General features: G+C 41.6%; 1 protein-coding gene across 4 annotated transcripts in view; it reads right to left on the reverse strand.

Moving 5' to 3' along the window:
* Positions 1–1,415: 1,415 nt before the first annotated feature.
* APP (amyloid beta precursor protein) overlaps positions 1,416–15,713 on the reverse strand; it is a 295,049-nt gene continuing 280,751 nt past the window's right edge. For all 4 annotated transcript variants that reach the window (XM_064273133.1, XM_064273132.1, XM_064273131.1 and 1 more), the window contains 3 exons: positions 15,102–15,202; positions 10,710–10,856; positions 1,416–2,382 (listed from right to left, as the gene is read on the reverse strand). In XM_064273133.1, the coding sequence (XP_064129203.1) occupies positions 2,281–2,382; positions 10,710–10,856; positions 15,102–15,202 (350 nt within the window). In that variant the 3' untranslated portion in view covers positions 1,416–2,280. The remainder of the gene's footprint in view (positions 2,383–10,709; positions 10,857–15,101; positions 15,203–15,713) is intronic.

Here is a 15,713-nt window from a genome sequence, read left to right on the forward strand (position 1 = left end):
GCAGTCCAGTCTAATTGCCCTTAACACAGCATGGGAGATGCTATTAAGATTCTCATGAAAATAGGCCACGTTCAGATGAGTTTTAACGGAGTCTGTTCATACTGCATAGGGATACGATGAAACAATTTTGAGTAATTTTCTGTGCTCAGTGTTTTTTAGTTTAAAACACTATAATTTAAAGCAAAATGTACTGGCTAGTTCTCAGGTTCACTTGATACCAAGAACAACACAGCCCAGGCAACCAGGTCAAGGTGCCCTTTGTCCTTTGGAATAGCAGGATACCCGTTGCTACTGAGTTGATTCCAACTCCTAGTGACCCTATAGGACAGAGGAGAACTGCCCTGTAGGGTTTCCAAGAAGTAGCTGGTGGATTTGAACTGCTGACCTTTTTGGTTAGCAGCACTATGTAGCCGGATAAGCTTCCACAATTACAAATTATGCCCATATGACATTGTTTTAAAATAAAGAGCTCTAGTTCTCAAGTGGGGGTTGATTTTGCCTCCCTAAAGGACTTTTGTAGCCCTGGTGGTGCAGTGCTTTAAGCATTTGGCTATTAACCAAAAGGTCAGCAGTATGAATCCACCAGCTGTTCCTTAGAAACCCTATGGGGTGGTTCTACTCAGTCCTATAGGGTTGCTATGAATTGGAATTGACTCGGCAGCAATGGGTTTAAAGGACATTTGGCAACATCTGGAGACATTTTTGATTATCACAGTGGGGTGTGCTATTGGCATCTAGTTGGGAAGAGGCCAGCGAGGCTATTAAACATCCTACAATGCCAGGACAGCCTCCATGACAAAGAATTTCTTGGAACAAAAAGTCAATAGTGTAGAGGTTGAGAAATGCTTTTAGAGAGAAATGTCTATTACCCGGTCTTAGCTTTTATCTTCCTTGAACGTTTTCTTTTCATCTCTCCTTTGGAACAAATGTGAAGATCAAGCTACAGCATCAAAATATTTTGGACTGAGTGCAAATATTATTTTTATGACATTTTATTGTTAACTATCTTTTACTAGCACTGTGATACTCATGTTGCCCTAAATTTTCTGCTTGGATGCAACTAGGGTGGATGTCCAACATTTGATAAAAGCTTTCCCACTAGTCTTTAGATCACTAAACAATCCAAAAGATGTCACCATAGAATCAGTCACACCAGCGCAATGACACTCCTCCAGGAATGTATTTATTTACATGAAAACACCATTTTATACAAACTGAAGACAAATCTTAAAGAAGGGTTGGTCCAGGCATGCTTTCCACATTCCCTTATGTTGCCCCTTCCCTCTTCATCTTCTGTGGTATCATAAATGAAATGTTTTAGACTGGTTAAAGGACACTGAAGCCACCTCTTTTCCCCCACCAAAGATTTACTTTGCATATTTAATGTAAGTCACCTTTCAAAGAAAAGTCTTGCCCAGGGTTATTTGATTTAATTTATTTCCGTAACACAGCGTAGAAAGCTATCACGTCATAAGCAATGATTCTGTACAGTCATTCTGCAGAAAAAGATTTTGGGGAGAATTCTTGGTAATTTAAGACCAGCAGAGCATCAGCTCCTCCCCCCCCCCCAGTAAAGGTACTGACAATGAACAGGGGTTCTTTTCTTTATCAAAGATCCCAAGATACATGGACAAAAAAGTTTCCATTCTCAATGCCTAATGTGTGCACATAAAACAGGCACAAAGAAACCAACGTGTATCCTCAGAATTCCTATATCACAATTATAGCAGAAGCAGCAATCTGTACAGTAAAACACAATTGTGGGCAAGTCTCTAAATCATTTGGAATACTTCAAAACGCTGAACGTTAAAATGCATAGTGATCAGGAATAGAATACGTAGGCAAGAGAAGCAGCTAAACTCCCACGTTCACAGGAAGCATCCGCCATCGACCCTTAAAGCAGATTTCCATTAGGACGTAACTGGGTCACAAACCACAGGAATAATATACAACTGGCTAAGGGGCTACGCGTGATAAATAATCAGGAGAGGTCTAGTCATGCACTAGTTTGATACAGCTAAATTCTTTACAGTCCACAAAACCCAAGAATAACGAAGCGTAGAGACCAGAAGATAAAGGGAGAGAATACATGACTGATTTGTATATTAATTCAAGTTCAGGCATCTACTTGTGTTACAGCACAGCTGTCCGAAGGTGGTGATGAGTAAATAATAAGACAGAAGGGTTTGTTTCTTTCCCCCTTATTCTATGAAGGAACACCGATGAGTCGTGAAGCAATGGTTTTGCTGTCCCACTTCAGAGGCTGCTGTGGCGGCGGGTCTAGTTCTGCATTTGCTCGAAGAACTTGTAGGTGGGGTTTTCATAGCCGTTCTGCTGCATCTTGGAGAGGTGGCGCTCCTCAGGAGTCACAGCAGCATCCACCTGCACAAAGCAAGGGCGATGAGAATTGCGTGTGTAAAAAAATAATAATAACAACCAACCCGTTAAAGAGTTCACATGTGCCAGCAGTAAAAAGACAAAGAGCCTGGCACTCTCTTCCTTTGCCAAGACTGCAGAACAGCTACTATTCTTTCTTTCTTTTGTTCTTTCCACCTTTGATACCTCCAAGAGCAGCACAGAACGCCCCTGCCCACCAGATGCCCGATCTAATCTCTAGCCACCAGGTGGCGCTCAAAATGTGCGGGCTCAGGCTTGTGAAAACCTCACCAGCTGCTAACCTAAGCCACCGATAACTGGATAAATCTAGATACATATTTTTTCTTCCCAGCTGGCTCAGTAAAGGATAAGCTGGTGCCATGGAAGGCTGTTTCATGGTGACTGAAGGCTGTTATATTTGAAAGCATGGTGCTAAGTTAGAAAAAAAATCCAAGTGTCTCAGGGAGAGGCTGGGTGATACTCCAATCTGTAGGGAAAAATACTCAGCTTCTTGGACTGCTCAACATTTTCCCATGCTTACCTTAATCTGAACCCTGGTGGTGCAGTGGTTAAGAGCCACAGCTGCTAACCAACAGGTCGGCAATTTGAGTCCACTAGCTGCTGCCTGGAAGCCCTATGGAGTAGTTCTATTCTGTCCCACAGGGTCGCTCTGAATCGGAATCGACGCGACGACAACGGTTTTGGTTTTAATGTTTTCAGTAATTTTTGTATGTTAAAGAGAGGTCTGAGAATTGTTTAACTGAAAGAATGGTGTATGCATATAAAAACAAAAACAAAAAACCCAAATCCACTGCCGTTGAGTCGATTCCAACTCATAGCGACCCAACAGGGTTTCCAAAGCTGTAAATCTTTATGGAAGCAGACTGCCACATCTTTCTCCTGCAGGAGAAAGGGGCTATTATTTGGCATTTGGGAAAGGAAAAATATAGCAAGGGCATGGTGTTCTAGATTATACATTTCCTTTTCACTGGGCACAAAGATACTATAACAGTTTGTCCAGCTAAAGGTTTAAAATAAATAGTTCCTTTCTCTCACTATGGTGCTTTACCTCTAAGATCTGAGGAGTCTCTGGGTGGTGCAAATGGTTAATGGGCCTGGCTGCTAACTGAAAGGTTGAGGTTCTCATCCACCCAAAGGCACCTTGGGAGAAAGGCCTTGTGATCTACTTCTAAGAAATCACCCATTGATTAAAAACTCTATGGAGCACACCTCTACCCTGACACACATGGGTCCCCCAGGAGTGGCAATCAACTTGACACAGCAACTGGTTAATCCCAAGGCAGCCTGCGTACACGCACAGCTCTCCCTCATGTGTGTTCCCTCAGTTGTATGCCTGTCTTAGTTCTCTAGTGCTGCTATAACAGAAGTACCACAAGTGGATGGCTTTAACAAAGGGGAATGTATTCTCTCACAGTCTAGGAAGCTAGATGCCCAAATTCAGGGTACTAACCCCAGGGGAAGGCTTTCTCTTTGTCGGCTCTGGGGGAAGGTCTTTGTCATCAATCTTCCCCTGGTTGAGGGGCTTCTCATCTCAGGGACCCTGGGTCCAAAGGACAAACTCTGCTCCTGTCACTACTTTCCTGGTGGTTATAAGGTCCCTGTGTCTCTCTGCTTGCTTCTTTTATATCTCCAAAGAGATGGACTGAAGACACAACCTAATTTTGTAGATTGAGTCCTGCCTCATTAACATAACTGCCTCCAATCCTGCCTCATTAACATCTTAGAGGTAGGATCCACAACATACAGAAAAATGACACCAGATGACAAAATGGTGAACAGTCACAATACCGGGAATCATGGCCTAGCCAAGTTGATACACATTTTTGAGGCACACAATTCAATCCATAACACTGCCCTCCTTAGCTTTCCACTCATGCCACTATGAATTATTCCCACTCTGCCATCCTGGCAGAGCGGCCTGTGTTTTCTGGTTGCAGGTCTTCAGATTTTTTCAGCGACAGGCCTGAGGGTTTCCTCTAAGGACAATGCCACCAACAATCTCTAAGGAACAGTCAGCAGTCAGAGGGTGTTGCTCTACTGGATGGATGCTCAACTGCTCTCCGACATCACCGTCCTCGCGGGACTAATTCACAGCTGTTTTCCCATCCTCTCCTTTCCCTTTGATCTGCACTGTTGTCAACAAATGAGGTCACCATGCTTTAATTGGTAGTTGTGCAATTAGCCACAGGCTTGTAAGTTAAAACACCATCAGTAAGGATTAGCGCCAATAATGAGATGTTTCATTCACTCTCCAAATCAGCTTGCCGGGAAATGGCCTGTCTGCAGCAGTAAGCCATTCCAACTTGGGCGTCTTTTTGCTTTTTACCACCTCTGAACTGAAATTTCAAAAAGCGTCACGGTTAAGGGAAAAAAAAAAAAAATTATTTACCTTGCTTAGGAGGTAAAGCACAAAGCTGCTGTCTCTGAATGTAGGAAAAAAAAAATCATAATGCTACTTGATTATTGGACTATTAAACATTTATCTCCTCCAGGAGGTACATCAACCTTCACACTGGCTGTCAACAATCATTTGAATTTATCAAGGGCAGGGGAAGATCTAGCAATTTAACATCCTATCTCCTCTTTAAACTCCAAAGCCAGACACTTAAGAGAGCCCTGCCAGAAATGCCAGGCTCAGAGAGCTAGTGTCTTAGCCTCTTTCCTACTCGTTAATCCTCTCTGGCCTGTGTTGCTGGGAGGGGTGCTTACCTGTCACCACTCCTGCAGTGGGGTGGCTTGGCCCTTCGACCTCAGAGGGCCCACATCTACAACGGAAGTGGTTATCTTCACAAAATGGCATCCAAGGAATTTGGGTTGCATCTTTTTATCCTTGACCCTTCCAAAGCTAGAAATGAAGACCTGAGTACCCATGTCCATGGATTTATCTACCACCAGAGGAAAGGCAGGGACACTGATGGTTCAGTGGTAGAATTCTGAACTTCCATGTGGAAACCTGGCTTCGATTCCTGGCCAATGCACCTCATGTGCACTCCCTACCGGTCTGTCAGTGGAGGCTTGCGTGTTGCTATGGTGCTGAATAGGTTTCAGGGGAGCTTCCGGACTGAGACAGGGTCACTGCTCTAACACCTGAATATGATTTCACTAAAAGCAGAGCTGTGGGAGTTTAAGCCAGTACTGTTTGTTCTGGAAGGCCCAAGAGACAATGAATTCACTGGGCAGACACATTTGCCACTTGCTGAGATGGAACACATATGCACACCACCTCTGATGGTGCCTCTCTCCTGACTTTGTAGATTAGACAGCAGGAGTAACTGATGTGATGTCTTCATTTAGGGGTCGAACCTTTTTTTTCTTTACCATGCACTCCGTCTTCATGAGAAACCCTGGTGCCCTTTGCACTTGCACCGTAGCATGTCTTCAACTGGTTATCGCTGATGGCCACCAGTTGCCGTTGTTGTGTGTCAGGGTAGAACTGTGCTCCACAGGGCTGTCAATGGCTGAGTCTGGAAATAGATCACCTGGGCTTTCTTCTAAGGTGCCCCTGGATGGGTGCAAAACTCCAACCTTGCAGATGGCAACTGAGCACATTTACGTCTACACCACTCAGGGCGTCCACTGCTGAAGACACTGCAAAGAGCTGAGCCAGACAGGCTGAGTGATTTGTCCTAAAACAGCTTTGTGTAGAACTTTCAAATACACTTTGGCTTTTGTCCCATTCCTACCCCTTTCTTCCTGAACTTGACTCTCTGGTGCCCTTGATTCCTTCACTATATCCAGAGGAATTTATAGTGCAACCATCAGACTATAAAATTCTATTTGGGTCTCCTTAGTTGATAACACCTCTGGTGTATTTATTTTAAGCTTGAAGGAGGGACAGTGAACACATTTTATTATGTATTGTAACCAGCAAGATGCATAGGTGCTAATTATAAATAGTACTGCGTTAGACCAAGCAATAGAACCCTGGTGCCCTAAGACAGTCCATTTTGGGCCACCAAGGTAAATGAGGAGAGGAGAATAGGCTAACTAACATGTAATTAACCAGAGTGTAATGACATCAAAGGAGCCAGGTGAGATGGGAAGGAAGACTAAAAGCAAAATAAAAGACTAGACAAGCTAGACATTAACTCATCCCTCTCAGTAACCTCCCAGTGTTGGTTTTCTGCTCTGTATTTATTCATTTTCTTAATTATAATTACATCTCCGTATAATGAGTTCTCGTTAGGTTTATTGCCAATATTGAAGTCATTCCTCAGGTAGGCTCGGCAACACCTTTGCTAGCCATTCATCATCATTTTTTTTTCTTTCCTTTGACCTTCCAATGTATCTTCCTGCTGTTCATTTTAAGCCACAGACAGATTTCTTGTCCACCTTCATTTCTTCCCCACCTTTGCTTCCAATTTAACCTGGTGATTCTAACTATTCTATGACACCTACATTAGTGGCTGCCAGGTGCCTCAATCCTGGTGGTCAACTTCTGGTTAGGGAGAAAGGACTCCTCAGTTTATATATTACAATTCCTTGAGTATCATGTACATTCATCAGGAAAAGTCATATATCATAGTTCTGCACAAAGCTAAGTAAGCAACTGTCTTCTTATTTAAATCATTAATGAGATGATTTGGGGATGGGTATTTCTGGTGTTAAGGAGTCCTGGTGGCAAAGTGGTTAAGTGCTCAGCTGCTAACCAAAAGGTCAGTGGTTTGAACCCACCAGTCGCTCTGTGGGAGACAGAAGTGGCAGTCTGCTTCCATAAAGATTGCAGCCTGGGGAACCCTATGGGGCAGTTCTACTCTGCCCTATAGGGTTGCTGTGAGTTGGAATTGACTCTATGGCAATGGGTTTATTTCTGCTGTTACAATGATCAGATCCATGAAAGGAATTCTACACCCTACAATAAGGAGAAATTGTGTGCCAACACCTTCTCCTAATTAAGAGTGATTGGAAATGTATATTTTCAGCTATTCAGTGCCAATGGACATCAGTGTAGGAAAGTTCCATCTTTGCAGGACCATATTAAAATGCACTCAGCAGTGGATAACTCAGCTGGCACCATGATTTTCAGCTACCAGAGAGCTACTCTGACATGGTAGATGCTTTTGGGAAATGGCAGGTCAAAGGGCTTCTGCATCACTGCTTGAAGCAAAATAAAAGCAAAGTCATCGCCTTTGGAAAGCATGAATAATGGCTTACTGAATGAATCGTAGGTCTTATGACTAAGTAAATCATTAAATCAATACTGATTGTTGATGTTTAAAAATTAAAAACTAGCAACCACTAATCTCCAACTGGTAACAACTCTATTAATAAACACATAATTTGTTGTACTGTGGTGGCTTGCATGTTGCTGTGATGCTGGAAGCTGTATCACTGGTATTTCAAATACCAGTAGGTCATCCATGGTGGTCTCTGCAGAGCTTCCAGACCAAGACAGAGTAAGAAGAAAGGCTTGGTGATCTACTTCTGAAAATTAGCCAATGAAAACCTCATGGATCACCACAGAACACTGCCCAACTCGCTTGCTTTGGACATGTCATCCAGAAGGATCAACTGCTGGAGGAAAACATCATGCTTAGTGAAGCAGAAGGCCAGCAAGGGTGAGGGAGACCCCTCAATGAGATGGATGGAAACGACAGCTCCAACAATGGATTCTGTGGTCGTGAGGATGACACAGGACTGGGCAATGTTTCGTTTTGTTGTGCATAAGGTTGCCATGAGCTTGAGTCAACTTAATGGCAACTATCTAAGGTTTCCTTATTAACAGTAGAGAGAGAAGTAAAAGAAAGGAGTGCTAGCACTGTATGTCAGCAATTCTCAAAGCTGTCTGCAAGCCCAACACACCTGGAAGAAATTTTCCACACTTAGATTCCTGGTCTCTTACTTGGAGATTCCGTATATTCTGCATCACAAAGTCTGGAAATAGTACCGGGAGATGTGTCCTCTTAGAAAGCTACCTGGCAAGTCTGATGCACAGCCTGACTCTGCAAAAGGCCTCGCTTCTCCGCCCAGCACCAGTAAGTTCTCTGGCCTATGGCAGCAAGCCAGGCACTGGGACTGATAGAAACTGTGTAGACAGGAAGCTGCCTCTTGGACATATTCTCCAGTTCAAAGCAATTAAGAGATACCATTATATTAAAGAGATTAAAAGAAGGGGATTTTCAGTTATGGAAGTATGAAATCATTTTTATTTGTCCAAATGTGAAATTAAAAAAAAAAAAAAATCGTACTGAGTAGAAATGAGATAAACTGACACTAATGATAGTATGGGCCCCTGGTGTGGTAGTGGTTAACAGCTACAGCTGCTAACCAAAAGGCTGGCTGCTAACCAAAAGGTGGGCAGTTCAAATCCACCAGCCACTCCTTAGAAACTGTATGGGGCAGTTCTACTCTGTCCTATAAGGTCGCTATGAGTCAGAATTGATTCGACAGCAATGGGTTTGGTTTTTGTAATGATAATGTATCTTTCGCTCTTTTGAGAGCCACAAGCTCAGAAATACTGTTATGAAAATTGCAATCCCAAACTTACTGACGTATCATTGCTTATGTGTTCGTAACCTAGTCTGTGAGACATCCAGTTCTTTTTCATCTTGCTCTGTTTCCTGCGTTTCAGTCATTTCCCTTCACTTTAGAACATCCACACAGTATGAACAGGAGAAATAAGACTCCAAACTGTTTTCCATCAGCAGCTCCTGTCAACAATTCGTTTGTGGGGATTTTAAGTGCTGAACAAAATGAGGTTTCTGGCTTCACCACAAAGTGAATTGACTTAAACTCCTCCTGCACTCCTGTAACGAAGACTGGTTGGGAGCACATTTCCTTGGGGTAGTGAGAAGTTCACTTTGCTGGAAAAACCTGGACTTTATACCGAAGGAGGGGCTGGCACAGTGGCTGCAACAATGTGCTGAAACTTAGCAAAGATTGTGAAGATGGCACAGGCCTGGGCAATGGTTCATTCTGTGATACACAAGGTCTCTACGAATCAGAACAGACTCAACTAAAAATTCTGTAACTCCCAAAATGCATTAATTCTCTTTCTCTAATAAGACAGTTTACTAAAAAGCTGCATATACTGTGAAGTTTTTTTTCTGCCAAAATTGTATTTTAAATGCATGAGAGCTGCAAAGTTTTACTTTTTTTGAAAACTTTGCATTTAAGAGGAGGTTTGAGAGGAGACATTGAAAGGTTGCAGCTATTCCGTTTTGTTGGGGTAACCACGTCTGTGTTGTACACTTCTGCTAGTCACAGGCTGGCCTGTGGGGGGAAAGATTCTAAAGGAAGCAGAATTGCACATTAATTTTAACTGTCACTTGTTGTGTCTTCTCTCCACCTCCAGTGCCGTTGCACCAACACCCTGAAAAAGCTGAGATATTTCAGATGGAAGCACAGGCTAATATGTTCAACATGTCAAATAAAACCAAGTATGTTTTGCTCAGCCATTTAGTACAATGTGATTTCCTGTGAAAATTTAAAGGCCAGATTCTTTACTCGAAGATGCTATTATTTCCTGTGATCTGGTTTAGTGTAGAGGCCAGACTATTTAAGACTAATAATAATAATAAAACAACAACAATAAAAAATCTCCCCATGAAGAAATCTTTCCATTCCTCACTTATCGATGTGGTTAGGTTCCAAAGACGAGGCTGTTACGTGAAAATTGCCATTATGTGAAAATGGAGGATGACCACATTAAATCACAAAATGGAGGGTGACTACATCATTACACAACTGCCAAATTACATCATTACATAACTGCCAAACCACTGAGAATCATGGACCAGCCAAGCTGAAACATAACCTAGCCACCACAGCCAGCATTACTGTTGCCTGGCACCTTGGCATTCACTGCTGGCTGATGTAAGTTGTTAAAGCACAAAACTGTCGAATAATAGATTTTTTTACTATTGTTGTAAATGTGAAATGTCAGATAATGAGAAAGTCAATAAATGAGGAGTAGATGTCTGTAAATGTGTTTAGGTTTTTTTGAAAAGAGCAACTTTTCACTTTTTTTTTCATTTCTAATTTCTGATACCCTTTTTTTTTTTAAATCGTCATTTGAAAATAATCACAACTTTGTTTAAGCCGGGTATCACATTAGTATTATTTTGATGATTTCAGTATAAATTATAATAATTTGAGGCAGCAGCTCAAACCTGAATGTCCTAATCACAGCACTCAGCATAAACTGGAATGAATGAAAACCAAAGAAAGAAAAGGATAGCTGCAACTTGAGCATCATAAAGGAATATTTTTTTCCAAAGAAGAGAGACCTGTGTGATCCTAATCCAGAGCCTGTTTTCTCTCATAGTCTTTCTTTACCGGCCACTTGCAAGCATGCAGCCGACTTTACCCACCTCAACCACACCGTGATGGATGGATGTGTACTGTTTCTTCTTTAGCATCACCAAGGTGATGACGATCACTGTTGCTATGACAACACCACCAACCATGAGTCCAATGATGGCACCTTTGTTTGAGCCCACATCTTCCGCAAAGAATACCTTGAAAACAAATCAAGACAAAGAATTGTAATTGCAGGAGGCGTTTAGATGACGTATGTGAGAAGTTTCAGTACATTCTCTGCCCTCACTCAACCTTACATTCTAAATTTGGGTTGGCTGGCCACTTCATTATTTGGTGCTTACTTGAAAAAAGAAAAATCACATATTCTACTTATTAAGAATGACAGTTGCAGCCTAGGGAACCACGTAGCTTCCCAGTTTCAGGAAGTCTTCTGTTCTCTCACATACCACTAGAAAGGCACAGCAGAAGCTTGCAGAGACCTGAAACCGTATGACAGGTGGAACATTCCGTGAGAGGTGGGAGGATGGCTCTTGGATCTAACAAAAGCTGTAAAGGTTGGGATCATAATTCTGAAAGGAGGCCAGCATTTTCCTCATCACAGCGTGTTTAGAGTGGGAGACCTGACGAACGACTCTAAACATGGTGGGAGGTGGTGTCCCTCCAAGGAAATTAGTAGGAAGGGACATTTTAGTACATAGGAACAAGCATCTTAAAACATAGGCATTCAGACAGATGAAAAAGGAGTCCAGCTACTTATTTTAAAACAAAAATTGTTTTAGGCCATAATAATTCAGCAACTGTGCTTCAGGAGCTCTTTAAACCTGGAGATATCCTAATTTCCTTGGAGGGAGGGGCATTTTTAATACACAGGAATAAGCATGTTGAAACGAAGGCATTCAGATGGATGAAAAAGGAGCCTCGCTACTTATTTTGAGCTACTATGATTTAGCAGGACACTAATTAACCTTGAGAAGCACAAGGCTGGAAGGGGTTCTTTCAAAGGGAAGAAGTAGTAGGCCATAAGATAAGAATTTCAATAGTTGCACATAACTCACCCATTTTCACTATGCTGTCCCTAGAAACTAAAATAAAAAATATTGCTTTGTTCTTGCTGCTTATTTGGATTAAAGATAAAAAGAATTCGGAGGACAATGTAAAATGTACTGAGTATGATAAATTCATTGTGTGACTTTCTTCATATTGTTTATAAAATGAAAGCCATCATTATTTTTCCACTTTATTGACACAGACTTACAAAAGCACATTGGCTTTTTATTATCTTTTTATATAAGGAGATCATCTTAAAGCTATTCCTAAACATACACCACATTTGTTACATAAATTCACGAAAATAACTCCCTAAATAATCCTTTCAATCTGGCCTCAAGATAGGGGGGAAAAAATGATGGATTTTCATAGTGAAAACTAACATCTTAACAATCTGAAAAGGCAATATAAAATAAAGCAAGTTTCCAAAGGTTTTGCTCACTGTATATCTGCAAGAAAATAAGAAATTGTTCATTATTATTCCTCTTAGTAAACCCATACTCTAGTTCAACATATTCATAAAAAGCAAATCCACTAGTTAGCTAACAATACTAGTTTGAAGTCATCAGGAATAAATGCAAGTCTGGACATCTTGCTGTCTTTAAGAAAATACTGTAATTTTATAATATTCATCGCACTAATTACAGTACATTATCTTACCAAGTAGCTCAGTGGAGGAAGCTCATTCTCCTAATTGCTGCTGGTGCCATTAGTTAGTGTCGTATTACAGGAGTCAGGGTAATTGCAGAGATGGGTTTCTATGACACAAAACCCAAACCAAACCCACTGCCATCGAGTCGATTGCAACTCATAGAAACCCTATAGGACAGAGTAGAATTCCCTCATAGAGTTTCCAAGGAGCACCTGGCAGATTTGAACTGCTGACCTCTTGGTTAGCAGCCGTAACACTCAACCACTATGCCACCAGGGTTTCCTCTATGACACAGGCTCCCATAAAATGCAACATCATATTAATCTTCAAGTCTGTGCCCCAACAACTCTGACTCTTCAGCAGCTCCCCCCACTTTTTTGTTTGTTTAACCTCTTCTGCATCAGTCGGATCCCGAGCACCCTTGATTTCATAATCACGGGCACTGAATTCACCTGGATTACTGGATTAACACTTTGCAAGGCTACGTGCCTTTCACAGAAAGATCATGGGAGTGAACACCTGAGCCCCAAATCAGTTCTGATTTGCTAGTTATTCAGAGAGAAAAGAGACACAAATAATCCTTTAAAGGCATTTCTTTTGGAGTTTAATATTAGGACTTACACACTTTATTATGAATATTAGATATTTTCACCTTACAGAAGAACAAAACACACACACGCACATGAAGTGCTTGAGAGAATACTTCCCAGGTGTTATTATCACTATGGGAATCGATGACTGATGTTTGTTTACCAGTGGATGTACAATAAAGCTGCCTTCTTTATTAATTTAACCCCCTTACTGTGCTTGCAGCCCTGGTGGCACAGTGATTAAGAGCTCGGCTGCTAACCAAAAGGTCAGCAGTTCAAATCCTTCAGCTGTTCCTTGGAAACCCCACAGGGCAATGCTATTCTGTCCTATAGGGTCGCTAAGAGTTGGAATCGACTCGACGGCAAGGGGTAATGGTTTTCTTTGGTGTACTGTATTTAAGGATAAGATGGAATGAATCCTAACATAATCCAGGATTTGATAAATCTGAATTTCTAAGCTGCTGAACTGCCTGAAGAGGAAGTGGGTGCTTTTTCATTTACTCCATTTCTAACATTTAGGGGAAAAAAGCGATGTCATCTGAAAAGAAAGCCGCAGTCTTCCTTGCCAAACATCTAGATGACTAGCACTGCTTGGAGCATGGTGCAGCCCTGCCCACCTGGGCACAGTCCCCATGGTCTTCTCCACATGGGAGAGCTTAGCCAGTGGGAATGGGGGCGGGAGCAGCAAGGAAGGACGAGAGGTAAGAAACAGAGGGCTATGGCTACAAATGTGTAAAGTGGACAGCTATAAGGTGTCCAGTGAAGCCAAGTAGTGTTTGGACATGTTTATTTGAGATTTTGTCAGATGTTAGGCCTAGACTATTAGCATTATTCAGATAATGCAGTATTTCATAGGAATCTATAAACAGCCTTTGCGATCCATATTTTCCAGAAAGCAGGCAACTGGTACAGCTAAGGACAAGTGGATGTGATGAGAAGAGTATGACTGCCAAAGACTTGTGCAAGTGGATGCTGTTCAAAACAAAACATTCCTAGAAAAGAGTGTGAAAGTTAGTTAAAATGGCTGCTATCATACGAACTGATTCCATTTAAGCCCTGCATAAGCTTAGCTGACTGAAAGGTTGGAGGTTTGGGTCCGCCCAGAGATGCCTCAGAAGAAAAGCCTGGCATTCTACTTCTGAAAAACCAGCCACTGAAAACCTTATGGTCTTAAAAGCTTGCAAGTGGCCATCCAAGGCACAACAATTGGTCTCTATTTGCCCGGTGCAACAGAAGAAGACGGAGAGTCAGGAATAGGAAGAGGAAATGGAAATGTGTGGCTAACTGCCTCCATGAACAACTGCCTCCTTTCTCAAGACCAGAAGAACTGGATGGTGCCCAACTACCATTACTGAATATTTTGATCAAAGATTCTACAAAAGAATCCTGCTCAAAACAGGGAAAATGCAGAACCGAACTTCAAACTCACACGGAATCTAGATTTTCTGGAGCCAAGGAGGCTGGATTGCTTCAAAATAACCTTAACTCTTTAAACCTTAACCCAAAAATACCCCCTGAAGTCTTCTTTAAACTGAACAAGAGTTTAGCTTAACTAATAAAGAATGTCTACCTTAAAAGAGCGTTATGCTCTTTTAAGATCTATACCTTTTTTTTTTTTTTTTTATATGGGATCAAACTGACAATAGCAACGTGAAAGATCAGGTAAGAGCTTCAGGGCCAGTGAGTGTCTATTAATGGGGGAGGTGCAACTTAGGAAAGGAGAGTGAGAACGGGTGCACAACCCGAAGAATGTAATTAATGTCGTGAAAATGTACATATAGAAGCTTGAATTGGTGTATATTTTTGCTGTATGTATTCAACAACGGAAACCCTGGTGGCATAGTGGTTAAGAGTTACGGCTGCTAACCACAAGGCCAGCAGTTTGAATCCACGAGGTGCTCCTTGGAAACTCTATGGGACTGTCCTACTTTGACACACATGGTGGTGCCATGAGTCAGAGTTTACTCCATGGCAAGTGGAAAGTCATAAGTAACTACGCAGTGTCTTTTCTTCATGTTTTCATGACACCCCTATCGGCAAACGTTTTTATTTATCTTTCCTTTATCTTGATTTCCAGCATAGGATGAAGAAGAGTTAACAGGGGATTTGGCAAGACGAACAATGTAGCAGGAAGAGGTGAACTGCTGACTCACCAGTTTTTGATGATGAACTTCATATCCTGAATCGTGTCGGAACTCTGCGTCCATCTTCACTTCTGAGATCTCTTCTGTCTTAATATTTGTCAAGCCTGAACCTGGATTACACCGTAAGTGAAAGAAGCACAACAATCAATTAATTATACCTATAAACAATAGCATTACCACACAAACGTCAACTTATTTCTAGGCCTGAGGCTAGAGGAAAATAGGTCAGTTTTTTCAAGAAAAGTGACGCCCTGTGTTTAAAACCTTAACCACTACCTATTTTACACAGAAAGAAGTTAGAGATTTAAAGTATCTGAGCTTAAGGCTTCTTCTACTTCCTTTAAATATACGCTGTAATTTTTATAAAGGGGAAAAATGGAATAGAAGTTAAATCTGGACTGGAGACCAATCCGTCCCAAGAGTTTGCTGGCTTGGTTTAGGGGCTTATTGTTTATTCAATTATACTTCTTTTTCCATGTGTTCTCCTTCCTTCAGAAACAATAATACAAGGCTTTAAAAATGAGAATTAATTACCTGATAGAACAAAACAGTGACTTTTGGAGCTTTGTTCCAATTAGAAATGAATTATTTCATGCAGCAAAGCACTGTAAATAGCATATC

Source organism: Loxodonta africana, chromosome 20, assembly GCF_030014295.1.
Source record: "Loxodonta africana isolate mLoxAfr1 chromosome 20, mLoxAfr1.hap2, whole genome shotgun sequence".
Classification (NCBI taxonomy): domain Eukaryota; kingdom Metazoa; phylum Chordata; class Mammalia; order Proboscidea; family Elephantidae; genus Loxodonta; species Loxodonta africana.